The sequence below is a fragment of the Hemitrygon akajei genome, chromosome 28 (genome assembly GCF_048418815.1).
Source record: "Hemitrygon akajei chromosome 28, sHemAka1.3, whole genome shotgun sequence".
Lineage (NCBI taxonomy): Eukaryota > Metazoa > Chordata > Chondrichthyes > Myliobatiformes > Dasyatidae > Hemitrygon > Hemitrygon akajei.
In genome coordinates, this window is record NC_133151.1 from 41,731,434 (window position 1) to 41,758,595 (window position 27,162).

The following is a 27,162-nucleotide window of genomic DNA, read 5'->3' on the forward strand; positions in this document are numbered from 1 at the left end:
AATATCTTCAAAAGGCGATGCCTCAAGAAGGCAGCCTCCATCATTAAGGGCCCCACCACCCAGGACCTGCCCTCTTCTCATTGCTGCCATCAGGGAGGAGGTACAGGGGCCTGAAGGCACACACTCAACGATTCAGGAACAGCTTCTTCCCCTCTGCCATCAGGGAGGAGGTACAGGAGCCTGAAGACACACACTCAACGATTCAGGAACAGCTTCTTCCCCTCTGCCATCAGGGAGGAGGTACAGGAGCATGAAGACACACACTCAACGATTCAGGAACAGCTTCTCCCCCGCTGCCATCAGGGAGGAGGTACAGGAGCCTGAAGACACACACTCAACGATTCAGGAACAGCTTCTTCCCCTCTGCCATCAGGGAGGAGGTACAGGAGCCTGAAGACACACACTCAACGATTCAGGAACAGCTTCTTCCCCTCTGCCATCAGGGAGGAGGTACAGGAGCCTGAAGACACACACTCAACGATTCAGGAACAGCTTCTCCCCCTCTGCCATCAGGGAGGAGGTACAGGAGCCTGAAGACACACACTCAACGATTCAGGAACAGCTTCTTCCCCTCTGCCATCAGGGAGGGGGTACAGGAGCCTGAAGACACACACTCAGCGATTCAGGAACAGCTTCTTCCACTCTGCCATCAGGGAGTGGGTACAGGAGCCTGAAGGCACACACTCAGCGATTCAGGAACAGCTTCTTCCCCTCTGCCATCAGGGAGGAGTTACAGGAGCCTGAAGACACACACTCAGCGATTCGGGAACAGCTTCTTCCCCTCTGCCATCAGGGAGGAGGTACAGGAGCCTGAAGGCACACACTCAGCGATTCAGGAACAGCTTCTTCCCCTCTGCCATCAGGGAGGGGGTACAGGAGCCTGAAGACACACACTCAACGATTCAGGAACAGCTTCTTCCCCTCTGCCATCAGGGAGGAGGTACAGGAGCCTGAAGACACACACTCAGCGATTCAGGAACAGCTTCTTCCCCTCTGCCATCAGGGAGGAGGTACAGGAGCCTGAAGACACACACTCAACGATTCAGGAACAGCTTCTTCCCCTCTGCCATCAGGGAGGAGGTACAGGAGCCTAAAGACACACACTCAGCGATTCAGGAACAGCTTCTTCCCCTCTGCCATCAGGGAGCGGGTACAGGAGCCTGAAGACACACACTCAACGATTCAGGAACAGCTTCTCCCCCTCTGCCATCAGGGAGGAGGTACAGGGGCCTGAAGACACACACTCAACGATTCAGGAACAGCTTCTTCCCCTCTGCCATCAGGGAGGAGGTACAGGAGCCTAAAGACACACACTCAGCGATTCAGGAACAGCTTCTTCCCCTCTGCCATCAGGGAGCGGGTACAGGAGCCTGAAGACACACACTCAACGATTCAGGAACAGCTTCTCCCCCTCTGCCATCAGGGAGGAGGTACAGGGGCCTGAAGACACACACTCAACGATTCAGGAACAGCTTCTTCCCCTCTGCCATCAGGGAGGAGGTACAGGAGCCTGAAGACACACACTCAACGATTCAGGAACAGCTTCTTCCCCTCTGCCATCAGGGAGGAGGTACAGGAGCCTGAAGACACACACTCAACGATTCAGGAACAGCTTCTTCCCCTCTGCCATCAGGGAGGAGGTACAGGAGCCTAAAGACACACACTCAGCGATTCAGGAACAGCTTCTTCCCCTCTGCCATCAGGGAGTGGGTACAGGAGCCTGAAGACACACACTCAACGATTCAGGAACAGCTTCTTCCCCTCTGCCATCAGGGAGGAGGTACAGGAGCCTAAAGACACACACTCAGCGATTCAGGAACAGCTTCTTCCCCTCTGCCATCAGGGAGCGGGTACAGGAGCCTGAAGACACACACTCAACGATTCAGGAACAGCTTCTCCCCCTCTGCCATCAGGGAGGAGGTACAGGGGCCTGAAGACACACACTCAACGATTCAGGAACAGCTTCTTCCCCTCTGCCATCAGGGAGGAGGTACAGGAGCCTGAAGACACACACTCAACGATTCAGGAACAGCTCCTTCCCCTCTGCCATCAGGGAGGGGGTACAGGAGCCTGAAGACACACACTCAACGATTCAGAAACAGCTTCTTCCCCTCTGCCATCAGGGAGGAGGTACAGGAGCCTGAAGCCACACACTCAACGATTCAGGAACAGCTTCTTCCCCTCTGCCATCAGGGAGGAGGTACAGGAGCCTGAAGACACACACTCAACGATTCAGGAACAGCTTCTTCCCCTCTGCCATCAGGGAGGAGGTACAGGAGCCTAAAGACACACACTCAGCGATTCAGGAACAGCTTCTTCCCCTCTGCCATCAGGGAGCGGGTACAGGAGCCTGAAGACACACACTCAACGATTCAGGAACAGCTTCTTCCCCTCTGCCATCAGGGAGGAGGTACAGCAGCCTAAAGACACACACTCAGCGATTCAGGAACAGCTTCTTCCCCTCTGCCATCAGGGAGCGGGTACAGGAGCCTGAAGACACACACTCAACGATTCAGGAACAGCTTCTCCCCCTCTGCCATCAGGGAGAGGTACAGGGGCCTGAAGACACACACTCAACGATTCAGGAACAGCTTCTTCCCCTCTGCCATCAGGGAGGAGGTACAGGAGCCTGAAGACACACACTCAACGATTCAGGAACAGCTCCTTCCCCTCTGCCATCAGGGAGGAGGTACAGGAGCCTGAAGACACACACTCAACGATTCAGGAACAGCTTCTTCCCCTCTGCCATCAGGGAGGGGGTACAGGAGCCTGAAGACACACACTCAACGATTCAGAAACAGCTTCTTCCCCTCTGCCATCAGGGAGGAGGTACAGGAGCCTGAAGCCACACACTCAACGATTCAGGAACAGCTTCTTCCCCTCTGCCATCAGGGAGGAGGTACAGGAGCCTGAAGACACCACCCGACTCAGGAACAGCTTCCTTCCCTCTGTCACTTGATTTCTGAACGGACAGTGGCCACCACCTAACCCTTTGCACTGCTTATTTTATTTTTAAAGTAATTTTTATGTATTGCACTGTGCCGCTGTTGCATTTCCTGATTCTGACATGTCATGAAGGAGTACGGTGCTCCGCACACCAGCACTAGCCGTGGCTCAGCTGCGTTGCACTTGGATCACAGCTAGCAGAACCGAGAGCACCACTTGGCCCATCGAGCCCATGCTAGCAGGCGGGACACCAAAACCCGAGCCCTGTCTGTCCTCTCAGCCACACCGCACGGAGCAGAACCGAGAGCACCACTTGGCCCATCGAGCCCATGCTAGCAGGCGGAACACTAAAACCCGAGCCCTGTCTGTCCTCTCAGCCACACCGCACGGAGCAGAACCGAGAGCACCACTTGGCCCATCGAGCCCATGCTAGCAGGCGGGACACTAAAACCCGAGCCCTGTCTGTCCTCTCAGCCACACCGCACGGAGCAGAACCGAGAGCACCACTTGGCCCATCGAGCCCATGCTAGCAGGCGGGACACTAAAACCCGAGCCCTGTCTGTCCTCTCAGCCACACCGCACGGAGCAGTACCGAGAGCACCACTTGGCCCATCGAGCCCATGCTAGCAGGCGGGACACTAAAACCCGAGCCCTGTCTGTCCTCTCAGCCACACTGCACGGAGCAGAACCGAGAGCACCACTTGGCCCCATCGAGCCCATGCTAGCAGGCGGGACACTAAAACCCGAGCCCTGTCTGTTCTCTCAGCCACACCGCACGGAGCAGGAACCGAGAGCACCACTTGGCCCATCGAGCCCATGCTAGCAGGCGGGACACTAAAACCCGAGCCCTGTCTGTTCTCTCAGCCACACCGCACGGAGCAGAACCGAGAGCACCACTTGCCCATCGAGCCCATGCTAGCAGGCGGGACACTAAAACCCGAGCCCTGTCTGTCCTCTCAGCCACACCGCACGGAGCAGTACCGAGAGCACCACTTGGCCCATCGAGCCCATGCTAGCAGGCGGGACACTAAAACCCGAGCCCTGTCTGTCCTCTCAGCCACACTGCACGGAGCAGAACCGAGAGCACCACTTGGGCCCATCGAGCCCATGCTAGCAGGCGGGACACTAAAACCCGAGCCCTGTCTGTCCTCTCAGCCACACCGCACGGAGCAGAACCGAGAGCACCACTTGGCCCATCGAGCCCATGCTAGCAGGCGGGACACTAAAACCCGAGCCCTGTCTGTCCTCTCAGCCACACCGCACGGAGCAGTACCGGAGAGCACCACTTGGCCATCGAGCCCATGCTAGCAGGCGGGACACTAAAACCCGAGCCCTGTCTGTCCTCTCAGCCACACCGCACGGAGCAGTACCGAGAGCACCCACTTGGCCCATCGAGCCAATGCTAGCAGGCGGGACACTAAAACCCGAGCCCTGTCTGTCCTCTCAGCCACACCGCACGGAGCAGTACCGAGAGCAACCACTTGGCCCATCGAGCCCCATGCTAGCAGGCGGGACACTAAAACCCGAGCCCTGTCTGTCCTCTCAGCCACACCGCACGGAGCAGTACGAGAGCACCACTTGGCCCATCGAGCCCATGCTAGCAGGCGGGACACTAAAACCCCGAGCCCTGTCTGTCCTCTCAGCCACACCGCACGGAGCAGTACGAGAGCACCACTTGGCCCATCGAGCCCATGCTAGCAGGCGGGACACTAAAACCCGAGCCCTGTCTGTCCTCTCAGCCACACCGCACGGAGCAGTACCGAGGCACCACTTGGCCATCGAGCCCATGCTAGCAGGCGGGACACTAAAACCCGAGCCCTGTCTGTCCTCTCAGCCACACCGCACGGAGCAGTACCGAGAGCACCACTTGGCCCATCGAGCCCATGCTAGCAGGCGGGACACTAAAACCCGAGCCCTGTCTGTCCTCTCAGCCACACCGCACGGAGCAGTACCGAGAGCACCACTTGGCCCATCGAGCCCATGCTAGCAGGCGGGACACTAAAACCCGAGCCCTGTCTGTCCTCTCAGCCACACCGCACGGAGCAGTACCGAGAGCACCACTGGCCCATCGAGCCCATGCTAGCACGGCGGGACACTAAAACCCGAGCCCTGTCTGTCCTCTCAGCCACACCGCACGGAGCAGTACCGAGAGCACCACTTGGCCCATCGAGCCCATGCTAGCAGGCGGACACTAAAACCCCGAGCCACTGTCTGTCCTCTCAGCCACACCCGCACGGAGCAGTACCGAGAGCCACCACTTGCCCATCGAGCCCATGCTAGCAGGCGGGACACTAAAACCCGAGCCCTGTCTGTCCTCTTCAGCCACACCGCACGGAGCAGTACCGAGAGCACCACTTGGCCCATCGAGCCCATGCTAGCAGGCGGGACACTAAAAACCCGAGCCCTGTCTGTCCTCTCAGCCACACCGCACGGAGCAGAACCGAGAGCACCACTTGGCCATCGAGCCCATGCTAGCAGGCGGGACACAAAAAAACCGAGCCCTGTCTGTCCTCTCAGCCACACCGCACGGAGCGAGTACCGAGAGCACCACTTGGCCCATCGAGCCCCATGCTAAGCAGGCGGGACACTAAAACCCGATCCCTGTCTGTCCCTCTCAGCCACACTGCACGGAGCAGAACCGAGAGCACCACTTGGCCCATCGAGCCCATGCTAGCAGGCGGGACACTAAAACCCGAGCCCTGTCTGTTCTCTCAGCCACACCGCACGGAGCAGAACCGAGAGCACCACTTGGCCCATCGAGCCCATGCTAGCAGGCGGGACACTAAAACCCGAGCCCTGTCTGTTCTCTCAGCCACACCGCACGGAGCAGAACCGAGAGCACCACTTGGCCCATCGAGCCCATGCTAGCAGGCGGGACACTAAAACCCGAGCCCTGTCTGTCCTCTCAGCCACACCGCACGGAGCAGTACCGAGAGCACCACTTGGCCCATCGAGCCCATGCTAGCAGGTGGGACACTAAAACCCGAGCCCTGTCTGTCCTCTCAGCCACACTGCACGGAGCAGAACCGAGAGCACCACTTGGCCCATCGAGCCCATGCTAGCAGGCGGGACACTAAAACCCGAGCCCTGTCTGTCTCTCAGCCACACCGCACGAGCAGAACCGAGAGCACCACTTGGCCCATCGAGCCCATGCTAGCCAGGCGGACACTAAAACCCGACGCCCTGTCTGTCCTCTCAGCCACACCGCACGGAGCAGTACCGAGAGCACCACTTGGCCCATCGAGCCCATGCTAGCAGGCGGGACACTAAAAAACCCGAGCCCTGTCTGTCCTCTCAGCCACACCGCACGGAGCAGAACCGAGAGCACCACTTGGCCCATCGAGCCCATGCTAGCAGGCGGGACACTAAAACCCGAGCCCTGTCTGTCCTCTCAGCCACACCGCACGGAAGCAGTACCGAGAGCACCACTTGGCCCCATCGAGCCCATGCTAGCAGGCGGGGACACTAAAACCCGAGCCCTGTCTGTCCTCTCAGCCACACCGCACGGAGCAGTACCGAGAGCACCACTTGGCCCATCGAGCCCATGCTAGCAGGCGGGACACTAAAACCCGAGCCCTGTCTGTCCTCTCAGCCACACCGCACGGAGCAGTACCGAGAGCACCACTTGGCCCATCGAGCCCATGCTAGCAGGCGGGACACTAAAACCCGAGCCCTGTCTGTCCTCTCAGCCACACCGCACGGAGCAGTACCGAGAGCACCACTTGGCCCATCGAGCCCATGCTAGCAGGCGGGACACCTAAAACCCGAGCCCTGTCTGTCCTCTCAGCCACACCGCACGGAGCAGTACCACCGAGAAGCACCACTTGGCCCATCGAGCCCATGCTAGCAGGCGGGACACTAAAACCCGAGCCCTGTCTGTCCTCTCAGCCCACACCGCACGGGCAGTACCGAGAGCACCACTTGGCCCCATCGAGCCCCATGCTAGCAGGCGGGACACTAAAACCGAGCCCTGTCTGTCCTCTCAGCACACCGCACGGAGCAGTACCGAGAGCACCACTTGGCCCATCGAGGCCCGATGCTAGCAGGCGGGACACTAAAACCCGAGCCCTGTCTGTCCTCTCAGCCACACCGCACGGGAGCAGTACCGAGAGCACCACTTGGCCCATCGAGCCCATGCTAGCAGGCGGGACACTAAAACCCGAGCCCTGTCTGTCCTCTCAGCCCACACCGCACGGAGCGAGTACCGAGAGCACCACTTGGCCCATCGAGCCATGCTAGCAGGCGGGACACTAAAACCCGAGCCCTGTCTGTCCTCTCAGCCACACCGCACGGAGCAGTACCGAGAGCACCACTTGGCCCATCGAGCCATGCTAGCAGGCGGGACACTAAAACCCGAGCCCTAGCCACACCGCACGGAGCAGAACCGAGAGCACCACTTGGCCCATCGAGCCCATGCTAGCAGGCGGGACACTAAAACCCGAGCCCTGTCTGTCCTCTCAGCCACACCGCACGGAGCAGTACCGAGAGCACCACTTGGCCCATCGAGCCCATGCTAGCAGGCGGGACACTAAAACCCGATCCCTGTCTGTCCTCTCAGCCACACTGCACGGAGCAGAACCGAGAGCACCACTTGGCCCATCGAGCCCATGCTAGCAGGCGGGACACTAAAACCCGAGCCCTGTCTGTTCTCTCAGCCACACCGCACGGAGCAGAACCGAGAGCACCACTTGGCCCATCGAGCCCATGCTAGCAGGCGGGACACTAAACCCGAGCCCTGTCTGTTCTCTCAGCCACACCGCACGGAGCAGAACGAGTGCACCACTTGGCCCATCGAGCCCATGCTAGCAGGCGGGACACTAAAACCCGAGCCCTGTCTGTCCTCTCAGCCACACCAGCACGGAGCAGATTCCGAGAGCACCACTTGGCCCATCGAGCCCATGCTAGCAGGCGGGACACTAAAACCCGAGCCCTGTCTGTCCTCTCAGCCACCACCTGCACGGAGCAGAACCGAGAGCACCACTTGGCCCATCGAGCCCATGCTAGCAGGCGGGACACTAAAACCCGAGCCCTGTCTGTCCTCTCAGCCACACCGCACGGAGCAGAACCGAGAGCACCACTTGGCCCATCGAGCCCATGCTAGCAGGCGGACACTAAAACCCGAGCCCTGTCTGTCCTCTCAGCCACACCGCACGGAGCAGTACCGAGAGCACCACTTGGCCCATCGAGCCCATGCTAGCAGGCGGGACACTAAAACCCGAGCCCTGTCTGTCCTCTCAGCCACAACCGGCACGGAGCAGTACCGAGAGCACCACTTGGCCCATCGAGCCCATGCTAGCAGGCGGGACACTAAAACCCGAGCCCTGTCTGTCCTCTCAGCCACACCGCACGGAGCAGTACCGAGAGCACCACTTGGCCCATCGAGCCCATGCTAGCAGGCGGGACACTAAAACCCGAGCCCTGTCTGTCCTCTCAGCCACACCGCACGGAGCAGTACCGAGAGCACCACTTGGCCCATCGAGCCCATGCTAGCAGGCGGGACACTAAAACCCGAGCCCTGTCTGTCCTCTCAGCCACACCGCACGGAGCAGTACCGAGAGCACCACTTGGCCCATCGAGCCCATGCTAGCAGGCGGGACACTAAAACCCGAGCCCTGTCTGTCCTCTCAGCCACACCGCACGGAGCAGTACCGAGAGCACCACTTGGGCCCATCGAGCCCATGCTAGCAGGCGGGACACTAAAACCCGAGCCCTGTCTGTCCTCTCAGCCACACCGCACGAGCAGTACCGAGAGCACCACTTGGCCATCGAGCCATGCTAGCAGGCGGGACACTAAAACCCGAGCCCTGTCTGTCCTCTCAGCCACACCGCACGGAGCAGTACCGAGAGCACCACTTGGCCCATCGAGCCCATGCTAGCAGGCGGGACACTAAAACCCGAGCCCTGTCTGTCCTCTCAGCCACACCGCACGGAGCAGTACCGAGAGCACCACTTGGCCCATCGAGCCCATGCTAGCAGGCGGGACACTAAAACCCGAGCCCTGTCTGTCCTCTCAGCCACACCGCACGGAGCAGTACCGAGAGCACCACTTGGCCCATCGAGCCCATGCTAGCAGGCGGGACACTAAAACCCGAGCCCTGTCTGTCCCTCTCAGCCACACCGCACGGAGCAGTACCGAGAGCACCACTTGGCCCATCGAGCCCATGCTAGCAGGCGGGACACTAAAACCCGAGCCCTGTCTGTCCTCTCAGCCACACCGCACGGAGCAGTACCGAGAGCACCACTTGGCCCATCGAGCCCATGCTAGCAGGCGGGACACTAAAAACCCGAGCCCTGTCTGTCCTCTCAGCCACACCGCACGGAGCAGTACCGAGAGCACCACTTGGCCCATCGAGCCCATGCTAGCAGGCGGGACACTAAAACCCGAGCCCTGTCTGTCCTCTCAGCCACACTGCACGGAGCAGTACCGAGAGCTTTCCTCAGTTTGACACGTCAGTATTTATTCCTCACCCAACTGGACGCCACAGTAGGGTAGCAGTTGGCACGACGACATTACGGTTCCGGGGGGGGGGGGGGGGGGGGAGTTCAGAGTTCAACTCTGGCACCACTGGTTCAGAGTTCATACGTCCTCCCTGTGAACGTATGGGTTTCCTCCGGGTGATCCGGTTCCCCCCCCACATTCTGAAGACAAACTGGTCCAATCACAACCTCCCTATAATATTTATTTTAACACAGCAGCTCTGAGCAGGAATTTATTCATTTGTTTATTTACACCGTCTGAAATCTGCACAGCACCTGAAGCTTTTTTTTTTACCATGGATATTTAGAATGAGAATTGAAAGTTAGTGATATAAAGGGGATAATGAGATGGAAAACCTTCCACTGCGTGGCAACAAAGGGCATGTGTGTGCAGAGCCGCACAGCTGAGAGGGAAGGGTGGTCCGGAACATCCCCGTTTGTCTCTCGAACCATTGGGGAGGAGGGAGAGGAGTCAGAAGACACAATCAATGTTTTAGGAACAGCTTCCTCCTCTCCACCATCAGATTTCTGTGCAGTCCTTCCTGGCCATCCCTTTTCCCGTGCTATTTATTTTGCAATGTGGACATTTACATGAATTTTCCCTTTACACAGGACTGCTGTCGCAAAAGAACAAATTCCTCGTCGCGCGAGACTGCGGCCGGAAGAGCTGCACGCACTCACTTGGAATGTAGAGGTCTGGGAGCGTTGGCGTGATAATCCTCCCGCGGGGTCAGGCGAGCTTCCGCGTGATAGCCCAGCTCCCAGTTCTAAAGGCAAGACAGAGAGAGCATGCGCGTGAGAAACTCCAGCTCCGTACGTACGCACGCACGACCAGCCCGACTGCTGGGACAAGGCCCCTGCCCCGCCCCAAGCTCCGATACAGAACAGGAGGAGAACTGCGACGGCAGGGAAGAACCACCTCGCCCTCTGCAGTGCATCCCCCAAGCTGTACAGAGTGTGGACAGCCTCTCGTCAGCAACAATCTATTAACCCAGCCACGCCTCCCTGTAACTCAATATACTCGGTGGCTCCCTCATTAGGAACAGGAGTGGAACTCAGCGTGCGCCCGTCCACTTCAAAGTTCAACATTCAGACAACCTCTTCTGCACACCACTGTTGTAACGTGTGATTGTCTGCGTTCCTGTCTGCCTGAACCAGTCTGGCCATTCTCCTCTGACCTCTCTCTTTAACGAGGCTTCCCCCCCACCCCCCCAGAGTAGTGTAGCAGTTAGCACAATGCTATTCCAGTTCGTGGTGTTGGAGTTCAGAGCTCAACCCTGGCACCCTCTGTGGGAAGTCCCTTCCCGTGACCATGTGGGTTTTCTCAGTCCAAAGACATACCAGTCCGGTGGGCAATTGGTCACTGTGAATCGTCCTGTGCTCTCAAGACCCTGCTGGAGGTGAAGAGCTGAAGGTACCGCAGGTCTGCCCCATCAGCGAGTTGCTCGTTGGTGGAGAAACTGAAGGAGCTGGAGCCAGAGGGGGAATTGGAGCAGTGGCGCATGATGGGAGCGATTGTCTCGGTGGCTTTTCCTGCGATCGCAGGACCCCGTTGGACATGTTAATGTGGAATGCTGCAAGTCAGATTCACCGGTATGCTCCACCGGGGGCGCTGTGGCGCAGTGTCCAAGCTGGAGTCGGTGCTGCCCCCCAGTGTTCAACTGGCAGAAGACAAGCTTTATTGTATTCCACTGCAGACAGCTGCAACTTTCAAGGACTCTGGGACTTGGACAAGATTTTTTGTTGTGTGACTATTTCTACTGATACCTCATATGTGCCTTGTTCTGTATGTGACAGCTGGCACTGTGTTTTATATCTTGGCCCTGGAGTAAACGGTGTTTGCTTGGCTGTATTCATGTAAGGATGAGTGACAACTAAGCTTGAATTAATTGACATTTCTTTTTCACCCTGGAAAAGGTAATCTACCTTATCTATGCCACTCAAAATATTAAAAAATGAGGTAAATGTTAAAATAGATTTGATGGGGGGACGTCGCGTGATGACGTAGGGTCGAAACGTTGGGAATCCAGCTCCCTCGTAAAAAGTAATGAAATAGGGTTTAAATGAAGAAGAGTTAACTAATATCTATTAGAAATTACTTATAAGCAACTCCGGAATATCTTTTGATATGGCTCCTAAACTGAAACAGAAGAAAGCTAATTACTTCGAAGACTGCGCAAATCGGCGGGGGAAAAAGGCCTAAACCGCTTCAGTGAAGCATCGGACTCAAGTTGGATCTCCTCCCGGCGAAGTGCACGGTACTTCTGATGATGGGGGGAAGGAAGCTGTAGCAATGTCGGCGTCTCTAAGAAGAAATGGAAGGAACGCATGCGCGAAAGTATCTATGGGAAGATATTAACAGAACTACAAAGCCTAACTACGGCTGGAAGTGAAATTGGATCGGAATCGGAAGGAGACACAGACTCTTTGGGAAATTCGGAGGAGGAAGAAAAGGAAAAGAAGGAAAGAGATTAAAGGAGACATAAAAGATATCCTGAGATATATAACAAATGAATTAAAATCTATAGGAGCAGATATGATGAAAGAATCAAAAGTTACAAGAACATATGACGAAGGAATTAAAAGCTATAAGAACAGATATAAAAAGGATACAGAATACACTTGATAATGTGGTGAAAAACAAAAAAAGATGGAGAAGGAAGTTAAAGAGATGGAAGTAAAAGTGGAAGAAAATACTGAAAGAATAGAAAAAATAGAAAATGATAATCTGTCTGGATAGCAGAAAGAAAACGGATGCTTGAAAAAGTGGATGCGCTTGAGAACTCTAGTAGACGAAATAATATTAAAATTGTTGGTCTTAAGGAAGGTACAGAGGAGAAAATCCAATAAAATTCTTTCAAGATTGGATTCCGAAAATTTTGGAAATGGAAGAAGGAAGTCAAGTAACTGAAATTGAAAGAGCACATAGAGCTTTAAGACCAAGATCTCAACAAGATCAAAATCCAAGATCAATTTTGATAAAATGCTTAAGGTATCAAGATAAAGAAATGATCTTGAAGGCAGCTACTCAGGGTGCTAAAGAGAGAAAAGGGCCATTGATAATAGAAGGGAAAAGAGTTTTTTTTTTACCCAGACATAAGTTACGATCTTCTGAAGAGGCGGAAAGAATTTAATCCAGTGAAAAAATCTTTATGGGAAAAGGGTTATAAATTTATATTGAGTTACCCAGCAAAATTGATAATTTCTCTGGAAAATGGAGAAAGAAGTTTTTTTGTTGACTACCGGAAAGCGGAGAAATTTGTACAAGAACTACCCGATGTTCATGAAGAGGACTAATGAATTATAGAAATGAAATGGACTTATGATGAAGATTGAAATAAGGTTGGACTTGATGGACATTTATAAAGAAAAAATAGTCGAAGAGAATTAATTGGGAGTAGAGATATTAATTATTTTCTTTTTTTTTTTCTTCATTAATATATATATATATATGTTTTTTTCTTTCTTTTTGCGGGGGGAGCTGGAGGAGCTCCTGATCGACGGCTGCGAGTTTCACGTGTACAATCATGGCGATTGCCATGACCCGTAAAATGGGGGGGGGGGGGGGTAATGTTGTGTTCTTTTTATTTGCAACATTAGTGGGGGAGAATTTTAAAGAGTTCCCAAGGTATTATGAATGACTAATTTGCTTTCAAATATGTCTGACCAATGTTTTCGATGTAAACAAGAAATTGGTACTTTTTTATATTTTTGAAAATTTGGTCATCATACTTACGAAAGATAGGATTAGATACATAGGTCCTTTGAAGATAAAATTATAGTAATTGGGGAAAGTGAAAATAAATATCAAAATTATTTTGAACTCCATGGAACATGTGGGGGATCCTCCGATATCCAGGCAATCTTTCTTCTCCTTTCTTTCTTTCTTTTTTACTTTAGATAAGGATTAAGGTGGGAGGGTTAAGGGGAGGGGGGAGGGTTAATATTACTTTTCTTAACATTTCATTATTACATTTATTCTTGTAATTTCTAAAAATTTAATAAATAAATAATATTTTAAAAAATAAAAAATAGATTTGATGTATTTATTTAACACACTATATCACAAGGAGTTTGATGCCATTCACCTCTCCCTGCCCTGCCTGTGCCACAGCCAGGATCTGAGCTCCACTCGTGTGATGTCCCCCGAGCCCAATGTAGATTACTGACAGGATGTTTCCTATAGTGGGGGAGTCTGGGACCAGAGGGACACAGATAGAGTGGATGTGGAGAGGATGTTTCCTATAGTGGGGGAGTCTAGGAAAAGAGGACACAGATAGAGTGGATGTGGAGAGGATGTTTCCTATAGTGGGGGAGTCTAGGACCAGAGGGCACAGATAGAGTGGATGTGGAGAGGAAGTATAGTGGGGGAGTCTAGACCAGAGGACACAGATAGAGTGGATGTGGAGAGGATGTTTCCTATAGTGGGGGAGTCTAGGACCAGAGGACACAGATAGAGTGGATGTGGAGAGGATTTTTCCTATAGTGGGGGAGTCTAGGACCAGAGGACACAGATAGAGTGGATGTGGAGAGGATGTTTCCTATAGTGGGGGAGTCTAGGACCAGAGGACACAGATAGAGTGGATGTGGAGAGGATTTTTCCTATAGTGGGGGGAGTCTAGGACCAGAGGACACAGAGTGGATGTGGAGAGGATGTTTCCTATAGTGGGGAGTCTAGGACCAGAGGACACAGATAGAGTGGAAGTGGAGAGGATGTTTCCTATAGTGGGGGAGTCTAGGACCAGAGGACACAGATAGAGTGGATGTGGAGAGAATGTTTCCTATAGTGGGGGAGTCTAGGACCCGAGGTCACAGATAGAGTGGATGTGGAGAGGATGTTTCCTATAGTGGGGGAGTCTAGGACCAGAGGACACAGATAGAGTGGATGTGGAGAGGATGTTTCCTATAGTGGGGGAGTCTAGGACCAGAGGACACAGATAGAGTGGATGTGGAGTGGATGTTTCCTATAGTGGGGAGTCTAGGACCAGAGGACACAGATAGAGTGGATGTGGAGAGGATGTTTCCTATAGTGGGGGAGTCTTGGACAGAGGACACAGATAGAGTGGATGTCGAGAGGATGTTTCCTATAGTGGGGAGTCTAGGACCAGAGGACACAGATAGAGTGGATGTGGAGAGGATGTTTCCTATAGTGGGGAGTCTAGGACCAGAGGACACAGACAGAGTGGATGTGGAGAGGATGTTTCCTATAGTGGGGGAGTCTAGGACCCGAGGGTCACAGATAGTGTGGATGTGGAGAGAATGTTTCCTATGGTGGGGTGAGGATCTAGGATATCTAGGATATTGCCTGGAGCGGTTCTTTGCGGGAACGGGACCCACGACCGGTCGCGTGGAAGGCCAGGTGCTTTCAGGGTGCCGGAGTTTCGTGGCTCTGAAGACGGACAGACTGAAGGTTGGTGCCGCCACAGGAAACTGGTGAGTCATGGGAGGAGAGAAGATAGAAAGCTGCTGGCTGTGCGCCCGGAGACCCGAGTTCTTTGGGCACAGAGCTCGGAAGAAGCAGCACAACAGACTTTTAACATCGTAAATCAGCGAGGTTGTTTGTTATGTCTCCCCTCCCCTCTCGCTGTGAAAACAAGGATATACCTCTCACTAGGGAGAGGGGAGAGAGGGGGGGAGGGGGGGAGGAGGGGGGGGAGAGGGGGGGGAGAGGGGGGGGGAGAGGGGGGGGAAGGGGGGGAGATGGGGGGGGGAGAGGGGGGGGGAGAGGGGGGGAGAGGGGGGGGGAGAGGGGGGAGAGGGGGAGAGGGGGAGAGGGGGGGAGGGGGGGAGAGGGGGGAGAGGGGGGAGAGGGGGGAGAGGGGGAGAGGGGGGAGAGGGGGGAGAGGGGGAGAGGGGGGAGAGGGGGGAGAGGGGGAGAGAGGGGAGAGGGGAGAGAGAGTGCGCGCGCGCCTGTGGTATGTCGATGTACCGGCTGCATGAGCAGTCTTTGGGGTACTGCAAGTTGATATTTTAATTGGTGCTTTGCTGCATGGTTGTGTGTCGGTGGGGGGTGTCGGTGCTTTTTCATTGGTGGGGGAGGGGGACAATCGTTGCTTTGTCACTGCTCATGCATGGGAGGGGGAACTGGGGGGGCAGGGCTTTGAACATTTAACTGTCAGTCATTCTTTGGAACACTCTATTTCTGTGGATGTTTGTGAAGAGAAAGAATTTCGGGATGTATTTCTCTGATATTAAACTGAACTGTAACCAGGGTGTGAAGGGTTAGGGGGAACAGGCAGCTGAATGGGGTTGAGAGGGAAATGGATCATCGATAATGAGACTCGACGGGTCACATTGCCTAATTCTGCTCCTATGTCTTCTGGTCATGTGCGGACGCCGTACAGAGTACCGACCGACAGGGTAGATAAATATGAATTTCTCGGCAATCTCCTGCATTTTCCTGACGCCCCACCCCCACTATTCCGTGTGTCACCATCTCCTGCATTTTCCTGACCCGCCCACCGCCAGTATTCCCTGTGTCACCATCTCCTGCATTTTCCTGACCCGCCAACCGCCAGTATTCCCTGAGCTGCCACAGTCGGAGGGTGGGTGGAGCGAGCCAGAGCCGGGAACGTGTAGCAGGCTACCTAACTCACAGAGTCAGTGAGGTTACTCTTTCTGGGCCCGCTCGCTCTCCTGTCCCCGCTGTTCCCCGGTCCTCACCCACACCGTCTCTCGGTTTGTTTCTGACCTACGAACACTCCGTCGTAACCGAGTGACGGGTTGTAGCCCTATGTGTTTCTCCCCAGCCCGGTCCTCATTCCACGTTACTGACCAAAGCCCCAGTCTCTGTACCTGATGGGTGTAGGGGAACACCAGTAGAATCAGCTTCTGTGTGACGTATCTGGTGTCGACTGTGAAGAAGTACTTCAGCTTGTTGACGGACACGAACCTGTGCAGCTGTTGCAATAAAGAACAGTGTTACCCTACACCAGGGAGTTGGATTAGAGTTTAAATCATCCTGCTTTTTAGCTTCATCTATGCATACACACTTTGCGACCACTGTGTTAGCAACACCTGCTTGTTAACAGCCAATCACGTGACAGCAACTCAATGCATAAAAGCACGCAGACTTGGTCAAGAGGTTCAGAGCAAATAATGGGGAAGAAATGTGATCCAAGTGATTTCAACTGTGGAATAATTGTTGGTGCTAGACGGGGTGAACTTTCACCCTTTTCTCATTCCCACCCCACTCTTACCGAGGCCATATGTATGGAGCTGAGAAACAGGAAAGGTATGACTACATTAATGGGGTTGTATTATAGACCACCCAATAGTCAGCGAGAATTGGAGGAGCAAATCTGCAGAGAGATAGCAGACAACTGCAGGAAACAAAGTTGTGATAGAAGGGGATTTTAATTTTCCACACATTGATTGGGATTCCCATACTGTTAAAGGTCTAGATGGGTTAGAGTTTGTAAAATGTGTTCAGGAAAGTTTTCTAAATCAATATATAGAGGTACCAACCAGAGAGGATGCAATATTGGATCTCCTATTAGGAAACGAGTTAGGACAAGTGAGGGAAGTGTGTGTAGGGGAACACTTTGGTTCCAGTGATCATTACACCATTAGTTTCAACTTGATCATGGATAAAGATAGATATGGTCCTCGGGTTGATGTTCTAAACTGGAAAAAGGCCAAATTTGAAGAAACGAGAAAGGATCTAAAAAGCGTGGATTGGCACAGGTTGTTCTCTGTCAAGGATGTCGTTGGTAACTGGGAGGCCTTCAAAGGAGAAATTTTGAGAGTGCAGAGTTTGTATGTTCCTGTCAGGATTAAAGGCGAAATGAATAAGAATAAGGAACCTTGGTTCTCGAGGGATATTGGAACTCTGATCAAGAAGAAGAGAGAGATGTATAACATGTATAGGAAACAGGGAGCAAATAAGGTGCTTGAGGAGAATAAAAAGTGCAAAAAAATACTTAAGAAAGAAATCAGGAGGGCTAAAAGAAGACATGAGGTAGCTTTGGCAGTCAAGGTGAAGGATAATCCAAAGAGCTTCTACAGGTATATTAAGAGCAAAAGGATAGTAAGGGATAAAATTGGTCCTCTTGAAGATCAGAATAGTCGGCTATGTATGGAACCAAAAGAAATGGAGCAGATCTTAAATGGTTTTTTTTGCGTCTGTATTTACTAAGGAAACTGACATGGAGTCAATGGAAATAAGGCAAACAGGTAGTGAGGTCATGGAACCTACACAGATTGAAGAGGAGGAGGTGCTTGCTATCTTGAGGCAAATCAGAGTAGATAAATCCCCAGGACCTGACAGGGTATTCCCTCGGACCTTGAAGGAGACTAGTGTTGAAATGGGGCCTTGGCAGAAATATTTAAAATGTCAGTATCTATGGGTGAGGTGCCCGAGAATTGGAGGATAGCTCATGTTGTTCCATTGTTTGAAAAAGGCTCCAGAAGTAATCCGGGAAATGATAGGCTGGTAAATTTGACATCGGTAGTACGTAAATTATTGGAAGGAGTACTAAGAGATAGGATCTACAAGTATTTGGATAGACAGGGACTTATTAGGGAGAGTCAACACGGCTTTGTGCGTGGTAGGTCATGTTTAACAAATGTATTAGTTTTTTGAGGAGGCTACAAGGAAACTGGATGAAGGGAAGGCAGTGGACGTTGTACACATGGACTTCAGTAAGGCCTTTGACAAGGTCCCGCATGGGAGGTTAGTTAGGAAGATTCAGTTGCTAGGTATACATGGTAAGGTAGTAAATTGGATTGGACGTTGGCTCAATGGGAGAAGTCAGAGAGTGGTAGTGGAGGATTGCTTCTCTGAGTGGAGGCCTGTGACTAGTGGTGTGCCACAGGGATCAGTGCTGGGTCCATTGTTATTTGTCATCTATATCACTGATCTGGATGATAATGTGGTAAATTGGATTAGCAAATTTGCTGATGATACAAAGATTGGAGGTGTAGTGGACAGTGTGGAAGGTTTTCAAAGCTTGGAGAGGGGGCTCTGGACCAGCTGGAAAAATGGCAGATGGAGCTTAAACAGACAAGTGTGAGGTATTGTACTTCCTTAGAAGGTTGGCGTCATTCAATGTCTGTAGTGAGATGCTGAAGATGTTCTATAGGTCAGTTGTGGAGAGCGCCCTCTTCTGGGGAGGAAGCATTAAGAAGAGGGACGCCTCACGTCTTAATAAGCTGGTAAGGAAGGCGGGCTCTGTCGTGGGCAAAGTACTGGAGAGTTTAACATCGGTAGCTGAGCGAAGGGCGCTGAGTAGGCTACGGTCAATTATGGAAAACTCTGAACATCCTCTACATAGCACCATCCAGAGACAGAGAAGCAGTTTCAGCGACAGGTTACTATCGATGCAATGCTCCTCAGACAGGATGAAGAGGTCAATACTCCCCAATGCCATTAGGCTTTACAATTCAACCGCTAGGACTTAAGAACTTTTTAAAAGCTATTATTAATGCTTTTTGGAGATAGTGATTTAGATGCATATCATATTTTTTACTGAGTTAAGTATTGTATGTAATTAGTTTTGCTACAACAAGTGTATGGGACATTGGAAAAAAAGTTGAATTTCCCCATGGGGATGAATAAAGTATCTATCTATCTATCTAGAACAAACAAGGTAAATGGTAGGACACTGAGGAGTGCAGTAGAACAGAGGGATCTGGGAACACAGATACATAATCCCCTAAAAGTGGGTAGTAAAGAGAGCTTTTGGTACATTGGCCTTTATAAATCAAAGTACTGAGTATAAGAGTTGGAATGTTATGGTGAGGTTGTATAAGGCTTTGGTGAGGCCAAATTTGGAGTATTGTGTGCAGTTTTGGTCACCAAATTACAGGAAGGATATTAATAAGGTTGAAAGAGTGCAGAGAAGGTTTACAAGGATGTTGCCAGAACTTGAGAAACTGAGTTACCGAGAAAGGTTGAATAGGTTAGGACTTTATTCCCTGGAGCGTAGGAGAATGAGGGGTGATTTGATAGAGGTGTATAAAATTATGATGGGTACAGATAGAGTGAATGCAAGCAGGCTTTTTCCACTGAGGCTAGGGGAGAAAAAAAAACAGAGGACATGGGTTAAGGGTGAAGGGGGAAAAGTTTAAAGGGAACATTGGGGGAGGGGGCTTCTTCACACAGAGTGGGGTGGGACTGTGGAATGAGCTGCCAGATGAAGCGGTAAATGCGGGCTTACTTTTAACATTTAAGAAAAACTTGGACAGGTACATGGATGAGAGGGGTATGGAGGGATATGGTCCAGGTGCAGGTCAGTGGGACTAGGCAGAGAAATGGTTTGGCAAGGCCAAGATGGGCCAAAAGGCCTGTTTCTGTGCTGTAATGTTCTATGGTTCTTACCCTCATTGGTCTCCTCATCTGTCTATCACCTCTATCTGGTGCCCCTCCTCCTTCCCTTTCTCCCATGGTCCACTTTCCCCTCTTATCACATTCCTCCTTTGGGTGCCTAAGACTTTTGCACAGGACTGTAGTAATTTTATGTATCGCACTGTACTGCTGCCACAAAATAAACAAATTCCCTGACGTGTGGGAGTGATGATAAACCTGATTCTGATCTGGGTCTCTATTGCGGACCGAGAGTGGGAAGGGGGCAGGGAGAGCGGAATCATGGTTGGGAAAAGGGGAAGGGAGAGGGGAGGGATCGGGAAGCACCAGAGAGACATTCTGTAATGATCAACAAACCGATTGTTTGGAATCAAATGACCTTGCCTGGTGTCTCGGAGTTTTGCACAGAACTGTACATCTTACGGGTTCTGTGTGACACTCCTTCTCTGCCCCTGTCCCACACCCCTCCCGTGGCACTTCACCTGCGGCACTCCCAACATCCTCTGCTCCTGCCAATTTACAAACTTGCTCTCTGCTCCACGTTGACAAATACAGGACTGTGCAAAAGTCTTGGGTGTGTGTGACTTTTGCACGGTACTGTATCAATTCCCAGCTCATCACTTCATCCACACCCCCCTCCCTCCTCAGCTCTCACCAGTCCTGATAAAGGGTCTCAGCCTGACATTCTCTCTGCACCATTCCGTCTGTTGCGATGCTTCTGGTGTTGCAGAAAAAAAGCACACTGCGTAATAACGAGCAGGTATTTACACATAAACAAGCTCTTCCATCCCTTCGAGCCACATCGCCCAGTGACTCCTGATTTAATACCAGCCTGATTACAGGGCCAACAGCAATCACGTGCTAATCGATACGCCTTTGGACTGTGGGAGGAGACCCGGGGAAGACCCGTGCATTCCACGGGGAGAACGCAGACTCCTTACAGATGATGTGAGTATTAAGTTCTGAACACCAACGTCACTGCCTGTGGTAACGTCATGCTAAACGAGGCACTTGTGCCCTGGGCATGCACGACAGTCACAATGAACATGAAAATGCAAGAGGGGGTCGCACCTACCTCTTTATGAACGATATCTTTCCCCTGGCTGGCTATCGTCGTGCCGTAGGCCATAGCGACGTTGGCCACGGGCTCGCCAAGGAAGTTATTGATCGGAAGCCCCATTTCGATGCCTTGGACAGTGTAGCCAGCGGGCTGGGAGGCGCTGGTGTCATCGAAGAGCTGGTTGGGGTCCATCGCGTTGGGGTTTGATCCGCGCAGCCTCTGCTTGGGAGCTGGAAGGGAAAGCAGACGGCCCTATCGTCAGGAGATGCAGCAAACTCGATCAGCCGCTCCTGCAACGGTGCCCCCCTGCTCAGAGTGGGCCAGGAAGGAAGAGCAGCAATGTAACACGCACACACAGAACGCTGGAGGAACTCGGCAGGTCAGGATGCATCCACGGAGAAGACCCATCATCCGGACGGGAAAAGGAAGCGGAATCAGAGATGGGTGGAAGGCGAGTCCAGTGGAGGGAAACCGTGGGTACCAAGTAAGAAGCTGGGGGCTGATAGGTGGAAAGAGGCTGTAGGAGGGGAGAGGAAGGAGGAGCCAGAATGGGGAATGGATAGGGAGAGAAGGGGAGACATTTTAAGCCCATGGGTGATGCTCTGAAGTTTGCAGAGGTTGTGACAGCGCTGGTTCTGCGCCGACAGACCCATTACTCACTCAGGCTGACCGCAACGTCTCTGGAATAACGTGGAGAATTGGGAGGAAACCCAGGTGGGCTCGGGGAGAGGGTACAAATTCCTTAAGGACAGCAGCAGGAAGTTGATCTTACGGCTGGCATGGTGCCATGCTGACCCTCCACGCAACAGAGCCATGCCCAAGCCGCCAGGCAATTCATCCAGTGTTGTCAATGTCCCTAATGTATCTGTCTCTACACCACCCCTGGCAGGACGTTCCACACACCCACCACTTACCCCCGATCACCTTAAATGTCCCTAATGTATCTGTCTCCACACCACCCCTGGCAGGACGTTCCACACACCCACCACTTAGCCCCGATCACCTTAAATGTCCCTAATGTATCTGTCTCTACACCACCCCTGGCAGGACGTTCCACACACCCACCACTTACCCCCGATCACCTTAAATGTCCCTAATGTATCTGTCTCTACCCCACCCCTGGCAGGACGTTCCACACACCCACCACTTACCCCCCATCACCTTAAATGTCCCTAATGTATCTGTCTCTACACCACCCCTGGCAGGACATTCCACACACCCACCACTTACCCCCGATCACCTTAAATGTCCCTCATGTATCTGTCTCTACACCACCCCTGGCAGGACGTTCCACACACCCACCACTTACCCCCGATCACCTTAAATGTCCCTAATGTATCTGTCTCTACACCACCCCTGGCAGGACGTTCCACACACCTACCACTTACCCCCGATCACCTTAAATGTCCCTAATGTATCTGTCTCTACACCACCCCTGGCAGGACGTTCCACACACCCACCACTTACCCCCGATCACCTTAAATGTCCCTCATGTATCTGTCTCTACACCACCCCTGGCAGGACGTTCCACACACCCACCACTTACCCCCGATCACCTTAAATGTCCCTAATGTATCTGTCTCTACACCACCCCTGGCAGGACGTTCCACACACCTACCACTTACCCCCGATCACCTTAAATGTCCCTAATGTATCTGTCTCTACACCACCCCTGGCAGGACGTTCCACACCCCCACCACCTACCCCCGATCACCTTAAATGTCCCTAATGTATCTGTATCTACACCACCCCTGGCAGGACGTTCCACCCACCCACCACTTACCCCCGATCACCTTAAATGTCCCTAATGTATCTGTCTCTACACCACCCCTGGCAGGACGTTCCACACACCCACCACTTACCCCCGATCACCTTAAATGTCTCTAATGTATCTGTCTCTACACCACCCCTGGCAGTACGTTCCACATACCCACCACTTAGCCCCGATCACCTTAAATGTCCCTAATGTATCTGTCTCTACACCACCCCTGGCAGGACGTTCCACACACCCACCACTTACCCCCGATCACCTTAAATGTCCCTAATGTATCTGTCTCTACCCCACCCCTGGCAGGACGTTCCACACACCCACCACTTACCCCCCATCACCTTAAATGTCCCTAATGTATCTGTCTCTACACCACCCCTGGCAGGACATTCCACACACCCACCACTTACCCCCCATCACCTTAAATGTCCCTAATGTATCTGTCTCTACACCACCCCTGGCAGGACATTCCACACACCCACCACTTACCCCCGATCACCTTAAATGTCCCTCATGTATCTGTCTCTACACCACCCCTGGCAGTACGTTCCACACACCCACCACTTACCTCCGATCACCTTAAATGTCCCTAATGTATCTGTCTCCACACCACCCCTGGCAGGACGTTCCACACACCCACCACTTAGCCCCGATCACCTTAAATGTCCCTAATGTATCTGTCTCTACACCACCCCTGGCAGGACGTTCCACACACCCACCACTTACCCCCGATCACCTTAAATGTCCCTAATGTATCTGTCTCTACCCCACCCCTGGCAGGACGTTCCACACACCCACCACTTACCCCCCATCACCTTAAATGTCCCTAATGTATCTGTCTCTACACCACCCCTGGCAGGACATTCCACACACCCACCACTTACCCCCCATCACCTTAAATGTCCCTAATGTATCTGTCTCTACACCACCCCTGGCAGGACATTCCACACACCCACCACTTACCCCCGATCACCTTAAATGTCCCTCATGTATCTGTCTCTACACCACCCCTGGCAGTACGTTCCACACACCCACCACTTACCTCCGATCACCTTAAATGTCCCTAATGTATCTGTCTCCACACCACCCCTGGCAGGACGTTCCACACACCCACCACTTAGCCCCGATCACCTTAAATGTCCCTAATGTATCTGTCTCTACACCACCCCTGGCAGGACGTTCCACACACCCACCACTTACCCCCGATCACCTTAAATGTCCCTAATGTATCTGTCTCTACCCCACCCCTGGCAGGACGTTCCACACACCCACCACTTACCCCCCATCACCTTAAATGTCCCTAATGTATCTGTCTCTACACCACCCCTGGCAGGACATTCCACACACCCACCACTTACCCCCCATCACCTTAAATGTCCCTAATGTATCTGTCTCTACACCACCCCTGGCAGGACATTCCACACACCCACCACTTACCCCCGATCACCTTAAATGTCCCTCATGTATCTGTCTCTACACCACCCCTGGCAGGACGTTCCACACACCCACCACTTAGCCCCGATCACCTTAAATGTCCCTAATGTATCTGTCTCTACACCACCCCTGGCAGGACGTTCCACACCCCCACCACCTACCCCCGATCACCTTAAATGTCCCTAATGTATCTGTCTCTACACCACCCCTGGCAAGACGTTCCACACACCCCCCACTTACCCCCGATCACCTTAAATGTCCCTAATGTATCTGTCTCTACACCACCCCTGGCAGGACGTTCCACACACCCACCACTTACCTCCGATCACCTTAAATGTCCCTAATGTATCTGTCTCTACACCACCCCTGGCAGGACGTTCCACACACCCACCACTTACCCCCGATCACCTTAAATGTCCCTAATGTATCTGTCTCTACACCACCCCTGGCAGGACGTTCCACACACCCACCACTAACCCCCGATCACCTTAAATGTCCCTAATGTATCTGTCTCTACACCACCCCTGGCAGGACGTTCCACACACCCACCACTTACCCCCGATCACCTCAAATGTCCCTAATGTATCTGTCTCTACACCACCCCTGGCAGGACGTTCCACACACCCACCACTTACCTCCGATCACCTCAAATGTCCCTAATGTATCTGTCTCTACACCACCCCTGGCAGGACGTTCCACACACCCACCACTTACCTCCGATCACCTTAAATGTCCCTAATGTATCTGTCTCTACACCACCCCTGGCAGGACGTTCCACACACCCCCCACTTACCCCCGATCACCTTAAATGTCCCTAATGTATCTGTCTCTACACCACCCCTGGCAGGACGTTCCACACACCCACCACTTACCTCCGATCACCTTAAATGTCCCTAATGTATCTGTCTCTACACCACCCCTGGCAGGACGTTCCACACACCCCCCACTTACCCTCGATCACCTTAAATGTCCCTAATGTATCTGTCTCTACACCACCCCTGGCAGGACGTTCCACACACCCACCACTTACCCCCGATCACCTTAAATGTCCCTAATGTATCTGTCTCCACACCACCCCTGGCAGGACGTTCCACACACCCACCACTTACCCCCGATCACCTTAAATGTCCCTAATGTATCTGTCTCCACACCACCCCTGGCAGGACGTTCCACACACCCACCACTGACCCCCGATCACCTTAAATGTCCCTAATGTATCTGTCTCTACACCACCCCTGGCAGGACGTTCCACACACCTACCACTTACCCCCGATCACCTTAAATGTCCCTAATGTATCTGTCTCTACACCACACCTGGTAGGACGTTCCACACACCCCCCACTTATCCCCGATCACCTTAAATGTCCCTAATGTATCTGTCTTTACACCACCCCTGGCAGGACGTTCCACACACCCACCACCTACCCCCGATCACCTTAAATGTCCCTAATGTATCTGTCTCTACACCACCCCTGGCAGGACGTTCCACACACCTACCACTTACCCCCGATCACCTTAAATGTCCCTAATGTATCTGTCTCTACACCACACCTGGTAGGACGTTCCACACACCCCCCACTTACCCCCGATCACCTTAAATGTCCCTAATGTATCTGTCTCTACACCACCCCTGGCAGGACGTTCCACACACCCACCACTTACCCCCGATCACCTTAAATGTCCCTAATGTATCTGTCTCTACACCACCCCTGGCAGGACGTTCCACACACCCACCACTTACCCCCGATCACCTTAAATGTCCCTAATGTATCTGTCTCTACCCCACCCCTGGCAGGACGTTCCACACACCCACCACTTACCCCCCCATCACATGTCCCTAATGTATCTGTCTCTACACCACCCCTGGCAGGACGTTCCACACACCCACCGCTTACCCCCGATCACCTTAAATGTCCCTAATGTATCTGTCTCTACACCACCCCTGGCAGGACGTTCCACACACCCACCGCTTACCCCCGATCACCTTAAATGTCCCTAATGTATCTGTCTCTACACCACCCCTGGCAGGACGTTCCACACACCCACCACTTACCCCCAATCACCTTAAATGTCCCTAATGTATCTGTCTCTACACCACCCCTGGCAGGACGTTCCACACACCCACCACTTACCCCGATCACCTTAAATGTCCCTAATGTATCTGTCTCTACACCACCCCTGGCAGGACGTTCCACACACCCACCACTTACCCCCGATCACCTTAAATGTCCCTAATGTATCTGTCTCTACACCACCCCTGGCAGGACGTTCCACACACCCACCACTTACCCCCGATCACCTTAAATGTCCCTAATGTATCTGTCTCTACACCACCCCTGGCAGGACGTTCCACACACCCCCCCACTTACCCCGATCACCTTAAATGTCCCTAATGTATCTGTCTCTACACCACCCCTGGCAGGACGTTCCACACACCCACCACTTACCCCCGATCACCTTAAATGTCCCTAATGTATCTGTCTCTACACCACCCCTGGCAGGACGTTCCACACACCCCCCCACTTACCCCGATCACCTTAAATGTCCCTAATGTATCTGTCTCTACACCACCCCTGGCAGGACGTTCCACACACCCACCGCTTACCCCCGATCACCTTAAATGTCCCTAATGTATCTGTCTCTACACCACCCCTGGCAGGACGTTCCACACACCCACCACTTACCCCCAATCACCTTAAATGTCCCTAATGTATCTGTCTCTACACCACCCCTGGCAGGACGTTCCACACACCCACCACTTACCCCCCCATCACATGTCCCTAATGTATCTGTCTCTACACCACCCCTGGCAGGACGTTCCACACACCCACCGCTTACCCCCGATCACCTTAAATGTCCCTAATGTATCTGTCTCTACACCACCCCTGGCAGGACGTTCCACACACCCACCACTTACCCCCAATCACCTTAAATGTCCCTAATGTATCTGTCTCTACACCACCCCTGGCAGGACGTTCCACACACCCACCACTTACCCCGATCACCTTAAATGTCCCTAATGTATCTGTCTCTACACCACCCCTGGCAGGTCGTTCCACACACCCACCACTTACCCCGATCACCTTAAATGTCCCTAATGTATCTGTCTCTACACCACCCCTGGCAGGACGTTCCACACACCCACCACTTACCCCCGATCACCTTAAATGT

The 27,162-nt window shown here is 52.8% G+C and overlaps 1 protein-coding gene across 1 annotated transcript in view; it reads right to left on the reverse strand.

Annotated features, from left to right (window-relative positions):
• Nucleotides 1-27,162, reverse strand: part of LOC140717834 (protein YIF1A-like) — a 55,322-nt gene that overhangs the window by 25,377 nt on the left and 2,783 nt on the right. Inside the window, 4 exon segments of the mRNA XM_073031559.1 lie at nt 10,105-10,123; nt 10,125-10,190; nt 16,219-16,323; nt 20,805-21,019. Coding sequence (XP_072887660.1) covers nt 10,105-10,123; nt 10,125-10,190; nt 16,219-16,323; nt 20,805-21,019 — 405 coding nt within the window.